General features: G+C 37.1%; 1 protein-coding gene across 6 annotated transcripts in view; it reads left to right on the forward strand.

The window, feature by feature from the left end:
* The window catches only part of CLEC16A (C-type lectin domain containing 16A), a 54,753-nt gene that overhangs the window by 5,960 nt on the left and 30,106 nt on the right, over positions 1-18,687 (forward strand). For 4 of the 6 annotated variants that reach the window (XM_027885835.1, XM_027885837.1, XM_027885839.1 and 1 more), the window contains exons 3-12: positions 888-1,021; positions 1,535-1,683; positions 2,351-2,456; positions 3,805-3,810; positions 4,149-4,272; positions 5,100-5,274; positions 6,786-6,839; positions 9,282-9,395; positions 13,919-14,147; positions 14,944-15,073. In XM_027885835.1, coding sequence (XP_027741636.1) covers positions 888-1,021; positions 1,535-1,683; positions 2,351-2,456; positions 3,805-3,810; positions 4,149-4,272; positions 5,100-5,274; positions 6,786-6,839; positions 9,282-9,395; positions 13,919-14,147; positions 14,944-15,073 — 1,221 coding nt within the window. The remainder of the gene's footprint in view (positions 1-887; positions 1,022-1,534; positions 1,684-2,350; positions 2,457-3,804; positions 3,811-4,148; positions 4,273-5,099; positions 5,275-6,785; positions 6,840-9,281; positions 9,396-13,918; positions 14,148-14,943; positions 15,074-18,687) is intronic. The other 2 variants (XM_027885836.1, XM_027885838.1) reach the window with 1 other exon arrangement.

Genomic DNA, 18,687 nt, shown 5'->3' on the forward strand with positions numbered 1-18,687 from the left:
ACTTCAAAACAAATACAGTTGCAAATGTGACAGTATTTATTGCCTTTGATTTGCAGTTTGTTTCAAAACACTTGTTCTTTTACGAAGACAATTTGTGATTGAGATAATAAAAGCTGAAGTGTTTGGTGGTTTTAATTACTTGTTTAGGGAGTGGTTTGTTTTATTATTACAAGGTTATTTCAGTATGAATTGGTTATGATGTGGACCAAGAAAATTATTCTGATTAGTCATATCTATATTGTAATTCTGTCACATTCCTTACTGTCTTCCCTACTTGGGAGAATTTTAGGAATGAGGAGTTTTTTCTTTTGTTAATATAAAGAAATTTTCGTAGATGTGTATTTGTTATAACCTGGTAGGAAAGAGTCCACATTGTTCCCTTATATTGCATTTCTGGTTTAAAAACACTGCAAGTGTTCACTTCTGTTTGAATTGTATAATGAGCCATGAAATGCCTGTTTGAATGTGGGAAAAAATAACTAAAGTGGATCAAAAATAAGCTCTGCAGTGTTGAAAAGAAAAAGTTTAACTTAATGGGCACGTGAAGAAAAGTGTAACCTTCATTTAGAGGCTCTCCCCTTCCAAGTTATGATTGTAAGGCAGGGAAGCTGCCTGATAAAGTGAGTATACTAAAATACAGTAAAAAAGGCCCTTAACATCCTTCCTTTGCATAATTTGAATTTTTAAGCCCCTGTGTTTAGTACCTAAAGTTTTTGAAAGATATTTTTTTATTATAGAGATACAACTTTGCAAAATAATTCTTCATAAAAGCAAAACATGCTGTTGGTCAAACTTGCTTTGAATCATCCCTGACCCTAGCCAAATTACGTACCTCTGTTCCTTTACTTACAGCATGTGACTTAATGACACCTCTGATTTTATTTCAGCTTTTTCTTGGAGAAGAATATGTTTGTTTTCTTCTTGAACATCTTGCGTCAGAAGTCTGGTCGTTACGTGTGTGTGCAACTGCTGCAGACTCTCAACATCCTTTTTGAGAACATCAGTCACGAAACATCATTGTGTAAGGGCACAATTCCTAGACTGATTAGGATTAAATGGTTAAGATTTGATTGAATCCCCTTTCATTCAATGAAATTTAGTACTATTAGCCCTTTGCAGAACTGTATGAATTACTAACAATCTTTTTAATTGAATCAAAATACAGTTTAAATCGACTCCAAAAAATATGAAGAGGATGGAGAATTAATAGCTAGTTTCATGTTCTCTACAACTATCATGAAGAGAAAGTTATATTGAGGCTTGGAGAGTTAAGATTTGGGGAGGAAAAGAGAGTTAAGTGTTATTAGCTGCCAAACCTACCTACATCGAGGAAGGTGAAGCATATTCTCAGTTGTCTTGTTCTCAGGAGTCTTTGGAGGGAACAATTCCTTTGTATTACTGCTTGAAACCATCACATGAGTTGTTTGGCTAAAAATTGGGATCTTCAAGCATCAGGTAGTTTGTTGCTGGCTGGTATCTTAAATACAGCCTGTTACCATAATGATTTTTTTTCCGTTAACCTCTTATTTTTCAGATTACCTGCTTTCTAATAACTATGTAAATTCTATTATTGTCCACAAATTTGACTTTTCTGATGAGGAGATCATGGCATATTACATATCATTTTTGAAAACTCTTTCCCTGAAGCTCAACAATCATACTGTACATTTCTTTTATAATGAGGTAAGTGAAGAAAGTTGCAGTGTAATGATAAGTGGACTTGAATTCGAACTTGATGGCAGTGTGGCACATACTCTATTTAGTCTCGTCTCATAATGTCTTGCATTTATTTTTATAATGATAATACCAGTGATTGAGGATTCATTTGTGGGGATCTCTGCAGAAGCCTGGTGAAGAAGTCCTTTGTCCTCATACAACTACAATAAAATAAAAATCTGGAAGTTACTGTTATATTGAACCATTTCAGGAGTTCTGAATTTTACTGCCCTGAGAATTTGACTTATGTCTTGTTTTCTTGTGCTTTCGTAAGCAGGTTTTTTTCTATTGCATCACTTGGTTCTAAGAGGTTTAGTCAAAGTCCAAAAAACCTGAGTAATCAAAGGGCAAAGTTGAAATCGTTTTTTCCTTGCTCCATTCTGCTTTTTGCCAGAAGAGGGCACGATAGCACTGAGTATGTGCTCGCTTATCATGGGAAGCTCTGATGCTTAAAACAGTTTATTTTAATGCAGAGCTACAAATGCAACTGACTGTGCGTTGTAAACTCCTTTAGATTACTTAAGTAGAAGGTAAAAATTCCATATTAATCCACATTAAAAAAATTTCATACAGAATCCCAACAAATATCCAGTACATGTTTACTGAATAAATGCTTTCTCTCCCCTTGTTACAGCACACTAATGACTTCGCTTTGTACACCGAAGCTATTAAGTTTTTTAACCACCCCGAAAGCATGGTCAGGATTGCTGTTAGGACTATAACTTTAAATGTCTACAAAGGTATGCTTTTTGTATATTAAAAAGGGCATGTGTACAAATCTTGCTTGATTGTAGTTTAATTTTCAGTTATTTACATTGGAGGATTTTCTGTCTGCTTTATGGGATTGCGAAGCTTAGCATTTTGACATGCTTCAGATACACATTTTGACTTTTATGAAACATTATCCCTAACCTACAGTATGTACTTGTAAATGGCATTATTTTCTCACCAGTGAAACTTCTTTAAAAAAACCCCGAGGTGTCAAGCATACACAGGGAAGTTTAGCTTCCCTTCCAGCAGAGATCAGAATGTGACTGTATTTAAAAAGTAAACAAACAGAAACCAACCCCAAAACGAAAATGTTTCAAGAATGTAAACTAATTTTTACTGATGAAATTGAGCTTTACAGTGTATGAAGCAGTAACCTACATCACTTCCTTTTGGATTTGAAGTGCATTGGAATGTGACTGTAGAACTGCTGGGTGTTGCAGTCACCCCAGTCTAAAGAAGAGCCAGACCATTCCCAGAGGTGTTAGTGAAGGCCAGGAGGACAGTTGCAAATTCCTGTGCTGGGCATTCCAGGAGGACATGAGGAAAAAACCTGAAACTTTACTGTCAGAGTAGTTAAGCAAGTTTTTAATTAACTGAGAATATCACAGTGATCTCTGTAGAAAAACAGTTGTTTATTCAAAATCTCTGCCTCTGAAATCAGCATGCTGTAAGGTAATATTAGGCAGTATGTTCATGCATGACTTGTTCTTTAATGCATTTTAAGTTAAATTACATGCTGAATTTAACACAACTTTCTGTCACTTAAGTTATGGTTTGATGACAGTCTTTATAGAAGAGTGCAAGATCTTTTTAGAACAATGAGCAATTTGCTTTGCAGATGACTGGGTAGTTTGCATAGCAGGGTCTTCACAGTGTTGACCGCAAGGGACAAAATATTTTTCTTTTGTATGATGAGAAACAGGTACTTGGTACTTGGTCTTCTACTTCAAGGAACTGTAAATGCAAATATGAGCTCACAGAGAAAATTGTAGGCTTCGTGTCCTATTTCTGATACAGTTATGTACCTAAGTATTTTACAGAAAAAAATGTCTAGAATTTTCATTAAATATTGTTGTAGTCATATAAAGGTTAGAGCTGAAAAAGCCCAGCTCAGATGTTCAGGTTTGATAATTCTCTGACTATCCATTTGCATATATTCTGCTCTAACACCTACCCTGTATCCTGTAGTTTAGATGCTTTGTGCTTTAGCTTTTTTAACCCTTTTAGAGGATGTCGCTATCCCAGTTCCTAATCCTGTTAACTGTTGTCTTTCTTTTGCCCTTCCTTCACTGATGATTCCCGTGTTCCTTAATGCAGTGTCATGTAAGTCTAACTAGCTTGACTCTCAGCATTACTGCTTTATTCTTGTGCTTTTTTCTCTTCTTTTTAATAAATAATGTGCTAAAAGAACCTCTCTGAATTCCACTAGATTTGTTTATCTTCAGACATAAGTAAATATATCAATATCAGGCTCATTCAAGCCAGCTAAGAACTGATATGACGTTTGTGTAGATTCCATTTCATGCATAAGATCGTGTCAGGTATATTCTCATGTGGAAAGCCAGCATGTCATCAAAATTCAGAAGATACTTTATTGTATTTCTTAAAGAGCAATAAAAAATACTGGCAACTCATTATTCTTTTCAATGATTTCCCTTCAGTGGACAACCAGCCTATGCTGCATTACATCCGAGATAAAACTGCAGTTCCTTATTTCTCCAACCTCGTCTGGTTTATTGGCAGCCACGTGATAGAACTGGATAACTGTGTGCAGACTGATGAAGAGTAAGCTTTTACAAGTGCTGGGTATTGAATGGAAATGCTATTCCCAGATGCTAAAGCTCTCCTTATTTTGTCTGTAGAAGTCCAGTTAAGTTAGTTTTTGAATATGTTCCCTTGTAGACAGTTTCATTCCTCAAAGCTTTTAATCATTCTGTAAGTTAACAGCTAGTGCTGTGTGCCCAATCTGTCCTAATATCCTTACAAGTAAATAAGTGTTTGGCAACATGCTTTTTCTTCATCTCTGTTTAATTCTGCTAAATTTAGTAGCTATCCAGAAGGCAAAAAAGGTATTTTGTGCTTCCCGATCTTATAGTCTTTGTCTTTTTAATGTTCCTTTTCCATGTATCATCTCAGAAGAAGATCTTTCTGAAAAGATTCTAGGGAAAAAAATTAAACTGGGAAGATGAACTTTATCAGACCTGACATGGCTGTGTAATATTCCACTATCAACTACAGAAATATTTTGTTGATTCAGGTTTTCCTTGCCACCCCCACCTTGGAGTGGGTGTCTGTTTCTTGCTTTCTTAAAGTGAAGAGGTAGATATTAAATACAACACAGAATTTTTCTTTCATTTTTGGGAACAAATCTTACCATTTTTTTTGTGTTTGGCTTGTGAAAAGCCTCTGTCAGTGAAGAAAATCTTGATATGTGCATCCTAAAGCACATAAAAGCCTGAACATTCTTTGCTGCTTGCAAAGTTGACTTTACTGAAACATCTTCTCCAGGCAGTCTGTCTGCACAAGGTGATCTGTGTCAGGGATGCACATTAATTTTTTTTACCTAGGTTTTTATGGCTGATGTGTGATTCTTTCTTTCTGTTCTCTTTCAGGCACAGAAATAGGGGCAAACTGAGTGACCTGGTAGCAGAACATCTCGATCACCTGCATTACCTTAATGATATCCTCATCATTAATTGCGAATTCTTAAACGATGTGCTGACAGACCACCTACTTAATAGACTCTTTCTTCCCCTCTATGTGTATTCATTAGTAAATCAAGATAAGGTAAGCTAATATCTGCAAACAGTTAATCCTCAAAGGTACTCCTTGTTCTCAGCTCAGTGATTTGTTCGGGATGTGTCTGCTGTAACAGGGTTAATACTGTTGGTATCTGTGTTTGTGTGTTTTTACATGAAACTGCTTAAATGAGGTGACTATAAGGGAAATCCCCTGTGAATGAATTTAAGAGCGCAACAGATTCAGTTTGTACTGAAGTCAGAAGTACTGCTTTGGATGACATGGTGGTTAAAAGCTGACAGTAGTGGAGACAAGAACAACTGTGAATTCAGAACAGGGTTTAAATTTCTCTGACACTGGGAGACGTGTGATTTCCTTTTCTGATAAGGTAACTTGTCTTCTGCCAAAAGCAGGTTATAATGCCTGTTCACAGTTCATGTGCAAATTTCCCATGGTGTTAAAATCTGTACAACACAGAAAATACAAGCTTTTGATTTTGATACTTGATTCTTTGATTTGCAGAGAAGCTGTGCTGGAATGTGATACGGCTGAATTTATTTTTAAGGCATAGCCATTAAATTTGGTGGAGAGCTACTTTTTAATGAAATAGAAACTGTTCTTTTAAAACCTGCACAGCTTTTAGCATTGAGTTGTCTTAAAAAAAGAAATTCACTGTTCAGTTCATTTTTGGTTGTTGTTTTTTTTTTTGTTTCCCCCCGCCCCTTCTTGTAATGTAGTGGGTTTGTTTTAAGATCACAATACTTTGGAATTTCAGCATGCTTTCATTAGATCAGGTTTCCTGCAAGTTAATGAATTCAGTATGTTGCATGTGCACTGAAGATTGAATTAACAATCAGCCTCTTGTCTTGCTCTTGATAAGACAATTGAAATAGAGTGCAGGAGCTTTCCTGACTTTTACTTTCATTTCAGCTATTTTGACTTGTTCCCTGTACAAAACCCTACTTTTCCTCCTATTTTCAGGCAGATGTTTGTTATCATGAGGCTGGAGATATTTGCAATCATAAAATTGGGCTGTTCCTACCTTCTGATGAATTTATCTGGTGATTTTTCTAAAGTATCACTGATTATTTTTAGAAACATTTTCAATACTACTGGTCTATAAACTTAGTGTTATTGTGCTGAAGTTAACACTTCAAATATTTTTGCCCAGTGTTATTTGCTTGATTTAAGAAGTGTCTGCCAAGAACACACTTCTATTATATAGATAATATTTCACTGTTTCCAAATAGCTGATTTTTAGAGCAGATTTTAATGAATGTTAACTGAGAAGAACTTTGTGAAAGAATAGTAGCATAGTGAAAACCAATGTCCTTCTCATATCCTCACCTCTTAAATTGAAGTTACTGAAGTGACCATGAAGAGTCTCCATTTGAAATAGTTCACAAGCAGTGAATGTTAAAAGAGCCATGCTTTCTGAATATTTTGTAGAAGAATGTGGAATAATACAATCTTAAACATTTTCAATTAAATATTAAACAGTGTAAATGGCTTTAACTTTGTATAAATAAATCAGCATTTTTTGTAACCTTTTCCCATAGGGTGGAGAGCGTCCAAAAATAAGTCTCCAAGTTTCTCTCTATCTTCTGTCTCAAGTAAGTATTTTAAGTATTTGTTGTGTATCAGAATAAGTTTTTCAGTACTGTTGTGATTTATGAATTACTGTGTTTTTGGCAAAACCATTAAAGACAATTAGGCAAAAGGAGGCTTTAACCTTTCTGTTAAAAAAAAAAAAAAAAGGCAAAACATTTTGTCTTTTTATGAGCAGACAAGATAGGTTCTTACTTGAGTTAATGTCATTCCTCTGAGGTTCCCATAGCACAGGGTAACCTCTAGAGCAGTCCATGACTGGATTGTCACCACCTGACCAATGATGCATCACAGAGTCATGCAACATGTTGGGACAGAACTTGGAGCAATGGCAGGTGGAATTTAGTTAGATGCTTTATTGCATTTTGGATCTACTAAGCTGTAAAAGATTTCAGGTCTGAATTTTCCTTTTTAAAAACCCAAACCCCAAAAACCACCACTACCAAAATCTCACTTTCTCTCAAGTGGAATTTCCTTATGCCTGGTGCTTAAGTCTATAATTAAGTACTTGTTAATTCTTATTCTTACCAGTTCCCACCTCCTTTTCTTTCTGGAACTTACTTGCAAATTAAGAGTTTTACAGTGGATTTTTTTACTGTAGAGAAAATTAATCTTCTCTCTGTAGGCTTCAGTGCCTTGCTGTGAGATTGGTTTTCTTAAATTACATCCCTGAATATAGTTTTGACTTGTATTCATAGAATTTATATTTCTTTTTCTTTGAACTTAAGGTTTTTTAGCAGTCCTTCTATAATTGTCTGGCCCATAATTTCATTCTTTTTTTGGAGCTTTACTAAAAGTGTGATTTTTTTTTTTTTCTGTGATAATATAATTTGATACTCCTTAGTTGAAATTCTAAAAAATTGTGGTGATGTGGGAGTTATTTACCACAGATAAAACTGTGGGAGCAACAGCTTCTTGTAACTAAAGGAATCTGCATCGTAGGGTTGTTTGAGTTGAACTCTTTTAACCTCTTTGATTTCAGTGGAAGCATCGATTGGGTATCACTTCAAGATTTGTATCTATGTTCTTCATTCTTTTTAAAAAAGAAAATGGAACTAGTCATAAAGAATTGAGAACAAGTTCTGTGCATCAGAATGGGATGTGATACAGAAAATCAAGCTGCTGTTTTTGCAACTGGCAGAAACGCATCTTTTTCTGCCTTTTTTAGCCCAAAGTCTGTCTTTGATGGAGTGGGATCTGAAAAACTCCACACTGAGGATCTGACAAACCTTGCAAACTGTTTCTGTTATTGGCACCAGGGATACACTTTAGGCACTACTGATATATTAGAGACAAGTGCTTGAGAGACCCGTGCTGGCAAATGAAAATGCACTGCTGGGACTTTTCACCCCCTGTTCCCAAAGTGAACATGTGATGTACTTACACCAAAACAGGCCTGTGTACAGTCGAGCAACACTTTCTGGATTGGCAGGAGCTCAAGTGATTTGGAGGTTCTTCAAAGCATTTTGGAGGTGTGATGAGACTTTCCAAAGCTTTACATGGGTCAGCAGCACAGGCTAATAATCGCTTCCCTTTTGAAGGTCTGGAATGGTGCTGGCTTTAATCCGAAAACCTGTGGAGAACATTGAGCTAAATATTGTCAAAACAATGATTAGATTTAATGACTTAGGAATTATTTTGGAATTTTGCAGCTCTTTAGGGATCCAGCTTTGAATCTCCTCTGAAGAGAATGCATATAAGCTGGGAGAAGGTTATTGTAACTGGACCTGAGCTGGTTCTGTCCAGAAGCCGGTTGTTTGCTGGCCCATACTTCTGTAAGCCTTGGCTCAAAAGAGAGGAGTTTGTGTAAACAGAGAAATCTATTAAAGCGCTTTAATGTTCCAGGCACTATGGCCCTTACCTGCCTTATGTAGCTGCTTTGTATTAGACCATAATTTGTTGCAATTTCAGAGCCAGAAAAGCAACTTGTGATGCAGAAAAACTACTTATGCATTCAGCCAATTGCATGGCATTTACTCATCAATCACCGCACAGCAGTTGTGGTCATGGCACAGAACTTCCTGGAATCCACACAGTTGTTGTCATGGAAGATCCGTGGATGCTGTGCACCATAATCAGTTTGTGTTGTTTCTAAAAAAAAATTAATTTCTGGAGCAATTCCTTGCCAGAGTATCATATAACTTTTATCTCAAAGTTGATAAGGAGAGAGAATTTACATATCTCAGAAGGAAGGAAGGAAGAATATGAACAATTGTTAAAACTAGGTGGCTTCAAAGGTAGAGAAAGTTCAAATAGCTGTAAAGAGGATTATGGTCTCCTGTCTTTTAAAGTAGATTTAATGATCAGTCAGTGTTACCAGTCATACTACATATAAACCAAAGATACCATTTAAGAAGGTCAAAGGAGTTTGTTCAGTGAGTGAAATTGTGAAATTGTATGCATTCTGTAAATATGTCTGATATTTCTTTCCATTCTTCTTTTAATAGGTTTTTCTAATTATACATTATGCTCCTTTGGTGAACTCCTTGGCTGAGGTTATACTCAATGGTGACCTCTCGGTGTTTTCTTCTAAGGTTGAGCAAGACATACAGAAAAACTCAGTAAGTGGCCAACTGTCTTTAATTTTAATGTTTTAGAGGCAAAGAAAATCTTTGAAAAATGAAATGCGGTATTGGGAACTGATAAGCCAAGGTGTGTGTGTTTAGGAGAGAAGAGCAGCAATAGACTTCAGCTTTTGTTGTTGGATCATCATTTTAATGGGACACTTCTGTAATCCAGTCTTCTGTGCTTGGATATAGAAGGAAATAAAGATTTTCTTCTGAATATTTGAGGTGTTTTAGCAGTAAAACTGATCACCTCTGAAGATGTGCAGCAGTGTGCATGAGAGTAGAGAGCAGCCTCAGACAGGTGGGAGGGCTGTCACCCAGTTACTGCCCTTGTACCTTCGCATTCAGCCCTGTGTAGACGTTGCTAGATGCTATTGTTACTGGTTTTTTAAGGGTCATACATATATTTTCCCTTTTGTTGTGGGTCTCACAGTTTGTGAAGTGCATTGGAAGCTGTGTGGGCAGATCTCATCCAGTAGCTTTTGGGTTCTGGTATTTTGTTCTATTGACCTGAATATTTAGAATCTATTTTAGAAAAAATCTGTAGTAGAATGGTAGAGTTGACTTAGTGCTTTAAGGTAATAAAGCAATCCCTTACTTGTGGTGGGAAATGTCTGACCTTCTGCTGGCTGCACACTGAATGTTGTGTGTGACTTGTGCAGAAGCAGCTTTGTTACAAGGAAATTTGTGGCAAGAGGGTGGAGCACCAGTTGTTACAGAAGTGAGATTTTTCTTTTCCTGTCATAGTTACTGTACAGAGTTACAAAATACCTGTAGCATGTGTTGTGTGCTTCCACTAATGTCAGAAATATGGGGGCTTCCCTGTAAACTCCTGTTCATCTATTCTCTTATGTTTGTAATGCTGTTTAGGTTGCTGCTTCTTACCGACCTTAGAGATATATCTTCACAGTATGTAAATGGGGAATTCTGTCCTACCTGAACAGGTAGTAAATAGGAGAGTATTGGCTTTCTGCAGTTTCTCAATCAGCTGGAGGTGGAGCTTTGTTACAGAGAATGCAGAGTGCTGGATGAGGGGGAAAACTTCCATGGGAGAAACTTTAATTTTTAGTAAATTAAACCATATTCTTCAATGAAACCACTGAGGGGAGAACATGTACTGTGAGAAAGCCCACTGGGGGAGGTTGGTTATGTGCAGAAACAGTGGGGTGATCTTCAGCAGAAGAGATCCATGCCCTGCTTCCAGGGAGAGAAGCTGTCATGTGAGCTGCTCTCTGTCAGTGTGTATGAACAACTGCTGCATGTATGGCTTGGTATTTTCTACTGATACACAGCTCAGTGCAGTGTAGATACAGAGGCATAGTCAAGTTAAGGTGAGGCAGTTTCTTGTTCCTCTGTGATGGAACTTCATAGAGCAGAAAGTTGATTTTTGAGCATTGTGAGCCATTTCAGCGGCTGTTCCTTGGACCATAAGGTGTATCAGTATAATTGCAAATTTCTGTTGAATACTGGAAACTATTTCAGAAGTTACTTTAGAATTACTTGTTTTGAAGTAGTAGAGAAAAGTGATGAGTAAGGTTTTTTTTAATTTGCGTTTTATCTGAGTGCAGAATTGTGTTTATTCGTAAGTCAGACCCAAAGTTATCTTTTACTTCCTTTTTACTATAACTTCTCATGATAACCACCCTGATAATCTCCTAAGCTCGTTGTTTTGGGGATGTAACTGAGATGTCTTGATATGTTTAAGCTGAAGTGTAACTGACAGTTTCTAAAACCCAAAGTAAGTAGAAAGTGATATCTCTGTTCATCTTCCTATTAAGATGAATTAAAGTGGAATGTGGTGTACACAGGAAGGGCTCAGACTACGAGAAGCAGAGTCACATGTCCTCTTCCTAGCAGACTAAATGAGTAAAGAACACTTCACAAAAACAAGAGCTGAGAAGGATTGCAATTGCTGTGTATAAATGCAAAATATCCAGAGTGATTTAGGACAAAAAGCAGTGGTAGTTGTCACAAAAGGAACAAGTGCTGCTTTTTACTGAAAAGCAGTTTATGGAAAAAATGACCAGCATCTGTAACTGCTAATATCTTACGAATTGACAATAACCTACCCACAGAGATCTGCTGGACATCATAGGGCAGTTACCATTGCTTGACCTCTACTGAACAGGTTCTCCACCTCAAAGTGTAGCAAATTAGGACACAACTTTATTTTTCCATATTTTTTCCCTGTATTTCTGGTTTTTCAACCCTTATCTCCCAATAAGAGTTGAATATGTGTAGCCAGCAGAATGCACTTAAACTTGTTGTCAGACATCACACCAAGGTTAACCTGACTTCCTGTGAGATCTGTTTTCCTGCATAATTCAGATGTGGGCCACTTCTACCCAGTGCATGTTTCTTCTCTAACCTACTTTCCCCTTCCCGTAAAAGGTGTTACTGGTACTGCCTTATTTTACCAGCACACGTTGCACAAGACAAACCATCATTGAAAATATGCTTGAAAGATATTTTAGATGTGTAAAGTAGCAGTACCTCAAGCTGTATAATCAACTTATATAATAAACCGTATACTATTTAAATGAATTTGAAGTCTGATTTTAGAATGGTTTAAATACACAGCCTTGTTGTGTTTAGCAGAACAGAATATATGTGTAGAGGGTTTTTTTTTCAGCAGTCTTTCTTTATGTGGAACAGACCATGACTCAGTGCATGTCACTGTCTACTGGTCTCTTGTACTGCTTTGCTCATGTGGCCAACAGCATGTTAGAAATGCAAGGATGTTAAGTACAAACATTCTGCATAAAGAAAGTAGCTAAAAGATTCTAGGCAGCAATGCAGAAGTAAGAACTGAATGCAGAAAGGGGAAAATGCAGTATGCAACTTGTATGCTACTTTTCTATTATTTCCCTGAAGAACAGGGCTTAAGGTGTTCTTCCCTTTCCTTACAACCTTTCTGACCAGAAGCCACCAATAAAAGGTAACCTGGTCGTTTTATAACCTTCCTGTGTTGCAGTTGGATAAGACTGACAATTTCTCAGAGAGGCAACTGGGGGACATGTGTACTAGATTTCATATTACGGGGTTTTTTTGGTCTTGTAGGAAGTTCCTCCTCCTATGTGGTTTGTTTCATTGCCAAATGTAAGGTGACTTATGCAAGATTTCTATAAAACCTTTGCAAAACATCAGAAGGCTCAAAGAATCATTTTGGCCTTTTAACTTGTAGACAGTTTCTTCTCTGATCTTTCCCTAATCTCTTGGTTTTTATGTAGAGATGTTCCTTATTAAGTAGAGGGAGGGATTTTTCCAAACTTTTTCCCTGAGGTCTCTTCAATGCACTCATCTTTGATGCTTATTGTACTTGAGTCACCTGAGGCAAAGAAAGGAATCAGTTTGGTATTTACTCTAGTCTTAGTTCTTTTCTCTTGCTCTAAAATCTTAAACCCTTTAGCCAGTGTCAGGTAAATGTGATGAAGTGTTAAGCTCTGAAAGGTAATGGAGTTTCTGTAGCAGTCTTGTTTAGCATAAACCTGTGCTGGCAGGATGCCCCCAGTCCACGTATTTCACTTCTTGGTAAGAGAGATTTGGCTGATCAACGTTTCTATTGTACTCTGGTAATCCAGCTGGCAGGCCTAGCGAGTGACAAGCGAGCTTGAAGCAGCACAGCTCAGAAACAAGCTGCAAAATTGTAGAAACCCAAATTTTGTTTTAGTCCTTCTAGTTGCAGAACTTCTTGTAGTGTCTTGGTCTCTTTCTACAGAGAATACATTGTTCTGTGTTAGGATGGCACAGGCTCCTGGAAATACTTCATTTCTTCTGGGAGAAATTTGTCATTTAAATTTAATTGCTGTCTCTATAACTTAATAATTGGGAAAATCAGTTGTGATAAATTTGGGTAAAACACAAGGTAAATTAAGTCTAATGAAACTTATTTTCTAGACTCCATAGGTCAGCATCTGGAGACCCAAAAAAAGGGTTAGTGACAGTGTCATTTGTTCCTAGTTGATACAAGGATTAGTTTCATGTTGAGGGAAGTGTAAGGCTCAAAACAAACAAACAAACAAAACCCCCCAAAACCCAAACAAACAAAATAAGGCTTGTGGCTTAGAGCAGTGGGTTTTGTCCTTGCTACTGCCAAAGACCTTTAAAGGGTGTATTTCATATTAATACACTACTGACAACACACACTCTGGATTTTGCTACTTTCATCTTTTTCACAAAAGGTGTCTTAATTGTATGTGTACTGTCTATCTTACCTGTTCAAAGAAGGGGAAAATAATTTAATAAACTTCTGTTGATGAAATAGGTAGCTCTGTGTCTTCTTGTCTCAAGATGGCATCCTTTTAATGATAAATCTTTGGGGTATTTTACTTTGGTAGTGTGTGCTACTGATGATTTGATACAAGTTGCTTTTTTGTATTTTAAAATGGATTTGAGATTTGTAAATATTATACCAATTTACATTCTAAACCCCATCTTTTGTACGAACTGAAGTTTCTTTATGAATAACAGTTAAAAGTGGCTTGATGTAACTCAGTGTAAACTCTCCAAATTTACAGGCAAAGTCAAGTATCAGATGTTTCATCAAACCAACAGAAACACTTGAGAGGTCTCTTGAAATTAATAAACAGAAGGGGAAGAAGAGGATGCAAAAAAGACCCAACTATAAAAATGTTGGTGAAGAGGATGAAGAGGAGAGAGGATCTGAAGATAACCAAGATGACCTTGATAAATCTAAAGGTACAGAAGCAAGTTCAAAAGGTGTAAGAACAAGCAGTGAAAATGAAGGTGAGTATACTAGCAAATAAAAATGATGCCTTGTATTTGTTAGAAACAGAAATTGAGAAAAATGTGGCAGTGTGGCATGCAAGCAATTGAAAATGAGTGTTATGCTTGGACAGTCCTGTCCAAACAGGGTTGAATTTAGGTTTAGATAAGCAGTCTGTTTGAGAAGGCTTTCCTTAAGGGGTGTCAAATAGCTGATGGTGTGTTGTCTACCATGATTTGGGGAAAATTTGAAATGATCTACTGTTTACTCTGGTGCGTTTAGTCGTCATCTTTGTCCAAATTCTTAAGCAAAAGCTGGATTTGGTCCTGATGGTTCTGCTGAAAGTCAGGTTTTTGAAGCACTGGGGCCGAGGTGTCCTGTGTGCTGTTATTGTAGAGGCCTCTTTACACCCTCCTTGAAACTTGATGTCCACCCGTGCCCCAGTCTCACCAGCATCCTCACAAAGAAATCTTTTTAGCAGAAAGAGGTTCTATGCTCTTTCTTCCTGTGGTTTGTGGGGAAGGGAGCTTACTGTTGCTTGTTTATTTGCCAAAATGATACCTTTGTTTTCTTTTACGTATTTTATGTGTATGTTTACAGTTCTTGTAGCATCAAACTCCTTAAAGAAATGTAAACAAAGTTACTGGGAAGAAAATTTGCCTACATCTGTTCATTCATTAACCTTTCTGAGGTGGTGGTTAATACCTCTTATGTATAGGTGCATCAGTCACTACTAATGGCAAACAGAAAATACAGAAGAGCTTGTCATAACTTTAAAAATATCCAATTTTGGTGGTGTGTTTTGGTTTTTTTTAGAAATAGAGATGGTGATCATGGAGAGATGTAAGCTGTCAGAGCTGTCCATCTCTACTGTGACAGAACAGAATACAACAGATGAAGAAAAGAGTGCAGCTGCTTCTGGGAGTGAGATAACAAACTGGAACAGGTATAAAGGAACTGTAATATATTTTGCTGTATTGTTTCCTTCCTTGTCCTCCCATTAATTCTTTCACTTCTCTTAAGGGATGTTTCAAATCTGCTTCCAGTTAAAATTACAGGGTTCTTCTGCATCACATATAAGGGAATCAACAGAAAAGTGGGATGTAGCCTCTCTGCTCATCACAAATTTCACATCACAGTTTCACAAATGACCCTGTTCCTTTGCAAAGTTTGTGCTTTACTTTATGGCAATTGTGATACATTAATTTGGTCAAGTTAAATTACAGAATATTAACACAACAAACCTATAAATATAAATGTTTGCATTCCAGAGTTTTCTAAACCTCTAAATTAAGTCAGAAGAAGGTTTATTAATTATATTTAAGGTCACATTTGCCAGTTTTGTATGCACCTGTAGGAGAAAATAACAAGGAAAACTCTTCAGGGCTGAATCTGGCAAAATTTTAGTGGTGGTGGTTACACATAAACCCTTCTAACCTATGTGCAGTTTCCAGGGTCCATTAGTGTATCTTAAGGGTATTGAAAACTTCTATTGAAAATGCAGTTTTCAAGTGTTTCTGGGAGCAGAAATCACCCTGACTTAACAATTTAAACTTGGATATATTAAATACATAAGACACCTTCACAGTAAGAATTTTGTGTTCCTGTTAATAGGATGTTAAAGAAAAGAAACAGAATGTGCTGTATCTGACACAAAAGTAATTGCAGATGTGTCTGTTGGGGAAATGCACATGTTTAATAGCATTTTAAATTTATTTTTAAACTTGGGAAATGCTGCCTTGGTATTCCCAGAATTTCATTCTGTCTCCATTATAGCTTTGATGTACCTTAGATTACGTTCATTAATAAAGATAACATTTCATTTCATTGTAAAAGTGAAATTGAACCTTGACTTGAACTGGCTTTAAAATACATTGTTCTAGATTATTGATAATTTGACTAAAATATGTGCCAAATGGCTTTTAGAAAGAAATTGGCCATGACTGCATTGAATACTAAAGTGACTGTGATGCTCAGGTCTCAAAGTGCAAAATCCTTAGATGTGATGCATTTGGCAAACGTCTGCAGTTCAGGACTCTCTTGTTCTGCAGATATGATCTCACAGCATCCTGCATCTTTCCTAAAAATAAACAACATCGAAGAATGTGCAGAGCTAAAAATATTTTTAGAATAAGGATAGACTTGTGTAGTGCAATTCTGGCCTTCGTTTTGTATGTGAAGTTTTGGAAATACTGGTGGATAAGCTGCTATGGCTTAAGATCTTGTGTTATCATCAGTGCCAAATGTAGCATTAGAAACAGTAGCTAAATTTCTCAAGAGATTTGTTTGAGTGTGTACAGTTTCTGTCCTACACTGATTGAAATCACTGAGTCTTGTGGATGAGGTGCCATGTGATGGTGGAAAATGCAGTGAACTTTATGCCATGCCCAAAGTGAATCTTCCCAAACTGGAATAATCATTCATGATTGTGGTGATAGTGATCCTCAGTGTACTGTTGTCTTCAGTTGTGGACATACTCCACAAGAATAAATAATTAGAAGAACACTTGTATGGCATTTGATCTGCTTCTTCTATCAGGTTGGTAGTAAAAGCCAAGAAAAGGGAGAAAATACTTACATAGTTAAGAACTACTTATATTTGAAAATATTTACAATATAGACATTACTATTAAAAGTGTTTTTAAAAATAGTCCAATAGTTGTTGAAAAATAAATGGAAAACATCACAAATGGGAGTTAAAACTCTGTAGCTCTAAAAGCTAAGTCAGGTTTTCAGTTTCCCGTAGCCCTTTTACTGCTGTGAAGAACATAAAAGAGACAGCTGAAGTATTTTAGGGTGTAATTTTATTTTGATGGGCCTCGCTGCTGGAAAGTTTGAGCTTAAAGACATGTTTTAAATTAACTGTCTTTTACAATATGCTGTACAGCAAAGCCTTTTTCCAGAATGTGAAATCTTTGTGCTATGCTGTGGCTTTGGTTGCTGCTTTCTTTCAGCTGAGTTTTTCTGGGTCTGCCGTGTATTTAGTCTATTTGAATACTGTTGGTGAGTGGGGTTCTTGGAAGTTGTTTTGGCCTCAGCTTATTGTGACTGAGACTCTGGTTATGCAGATAGAAATGCTGTGAAGAAGCATCTGGAATGAAAATTATTTCTCTTACTGCAGTAAGTTTTTTTTTTTCCAAGTTATGCAATTTCACAAATCTAATTAGTATGCTGTGGTAAACAATGAAAAATGCATTAGAGATTTCAGAAATCATTTAATATTATGTAATATTGGTGTTGTATGAACATCCTCTGTTTCAGCAGCTTTGACCTGCTGAAACCCCTGTGGGGTGAAAAGCCCCCAGTTTGAGGGTGACGTGAGGCTTTAGGGCTTGTTTAACCCTCAGGAAAGCTGAGGGCCCTCTTGGTTTGTTTTCAACATTGCTAATTATTTAGGTTGCTTTTCCTTGAATAGTTACCTTCCTTTAAGATCTACAGTATGTGGGAAATTTGGCCTGGGCACAGAGGGGTGCTGACCTTGGGCAAAGAGGGGTCATACCTCGGTGGCGTTTCTAGCAGAGGATGATTGTGGTGCAGCTTCAGAAAGGCACGACGTGCTGCATTGTCAGGAACTGAGCAGAGGAACAGCATGGTCTGTTAATCTGATCATTGCCCTGTTTCAGTAAAAGAGAACATGGTGGGGAAGTGTGTGTGGAGCTGACGGGAAGGTCGAGTCCCTTGTTATGACTTGGTGGCTTTGCTGGGACACATTAAGTGTGGCCCTGATGGCGCCACAGGCTGGGAGGAGGTACTGAAGTATGTTGTGTTCTGGGCTCTGATAGCCCTGCTGACCCTCAGCTGACCACAACCAGGAGTTTGTAGTGGGTGCTTCTTGTCTGCTGGCTCTGAAGATAGGGAAATGTATTTGTTTTTACGACTTTGATGTTACTTTAATGTATTTTATTCAAATGTAATTTAGGTAATGTAAGGTGGGTTTTTTTCCTTTCCCTGTTAAAAAATACTTAAAAAGATGGGGAATTAACTCTTTTCACTCAGGTTCTAGATTGTCATCTCTTGGTGACTGTGACACTTCCCTGATGTATGATTTGTTTGTCTGGACCAGTTGTGAAAATATACTGAATTTTCACTTGTGCACTGAAGTGGTGCAACTGATTGGATGCAAGCCAGCTTAAGACAAGAAGCCAAGCTGCCTTGCAGTCAGGCTTGTGCTCATATCAGCTGAATCTCAGCCATATCTGATATGTCCAAACGGCTTCTGGATTACACTGACTTTTGTGGTCTCTTCAGGGTACAGGTAAAGGGTGAACTTGGCGCTTTGTAACTTCCTGCAGAAGTGTCATAGGTCACACATGCTTAAACTCAGAAAAACAAAGCTTATTTGCGATCCAAAGCTTTCTTTTTTTCATTCAGATGTTCCCTGCTTGTTAATTCTTCTTTCCTGTAGCTGCTGTTGTTTGTTTTAGAACAATCTGGCTTCCTCCAAACTTCTGGTGAAAAGTGCTTACTTGTAATAGAACTTTTCAGTTCTGTTAAGTACATAAGTTTGGAGATATTCCGTTTCTTTTAGGCAGCAGTGAGAGCAGCTCCTTGAAGTTACTAA

This window comes from Empidonax traillii, unplaced genomic scaffold (genome assembly GCF_003031625.1).
Source record: "Empidonax traillii isolate 1590-97213 ecotype Southwest subspecies unplaced genomic scaffold, ASM303162v1 scaffold173:size850371, whole genome shotgun sequence".
Lineage (NCBI taxonomy): Eukaryota > Metazoa > Chordata > Aves > Passeriformes > Tyrannidae > Empidonax > Empidonax traillii.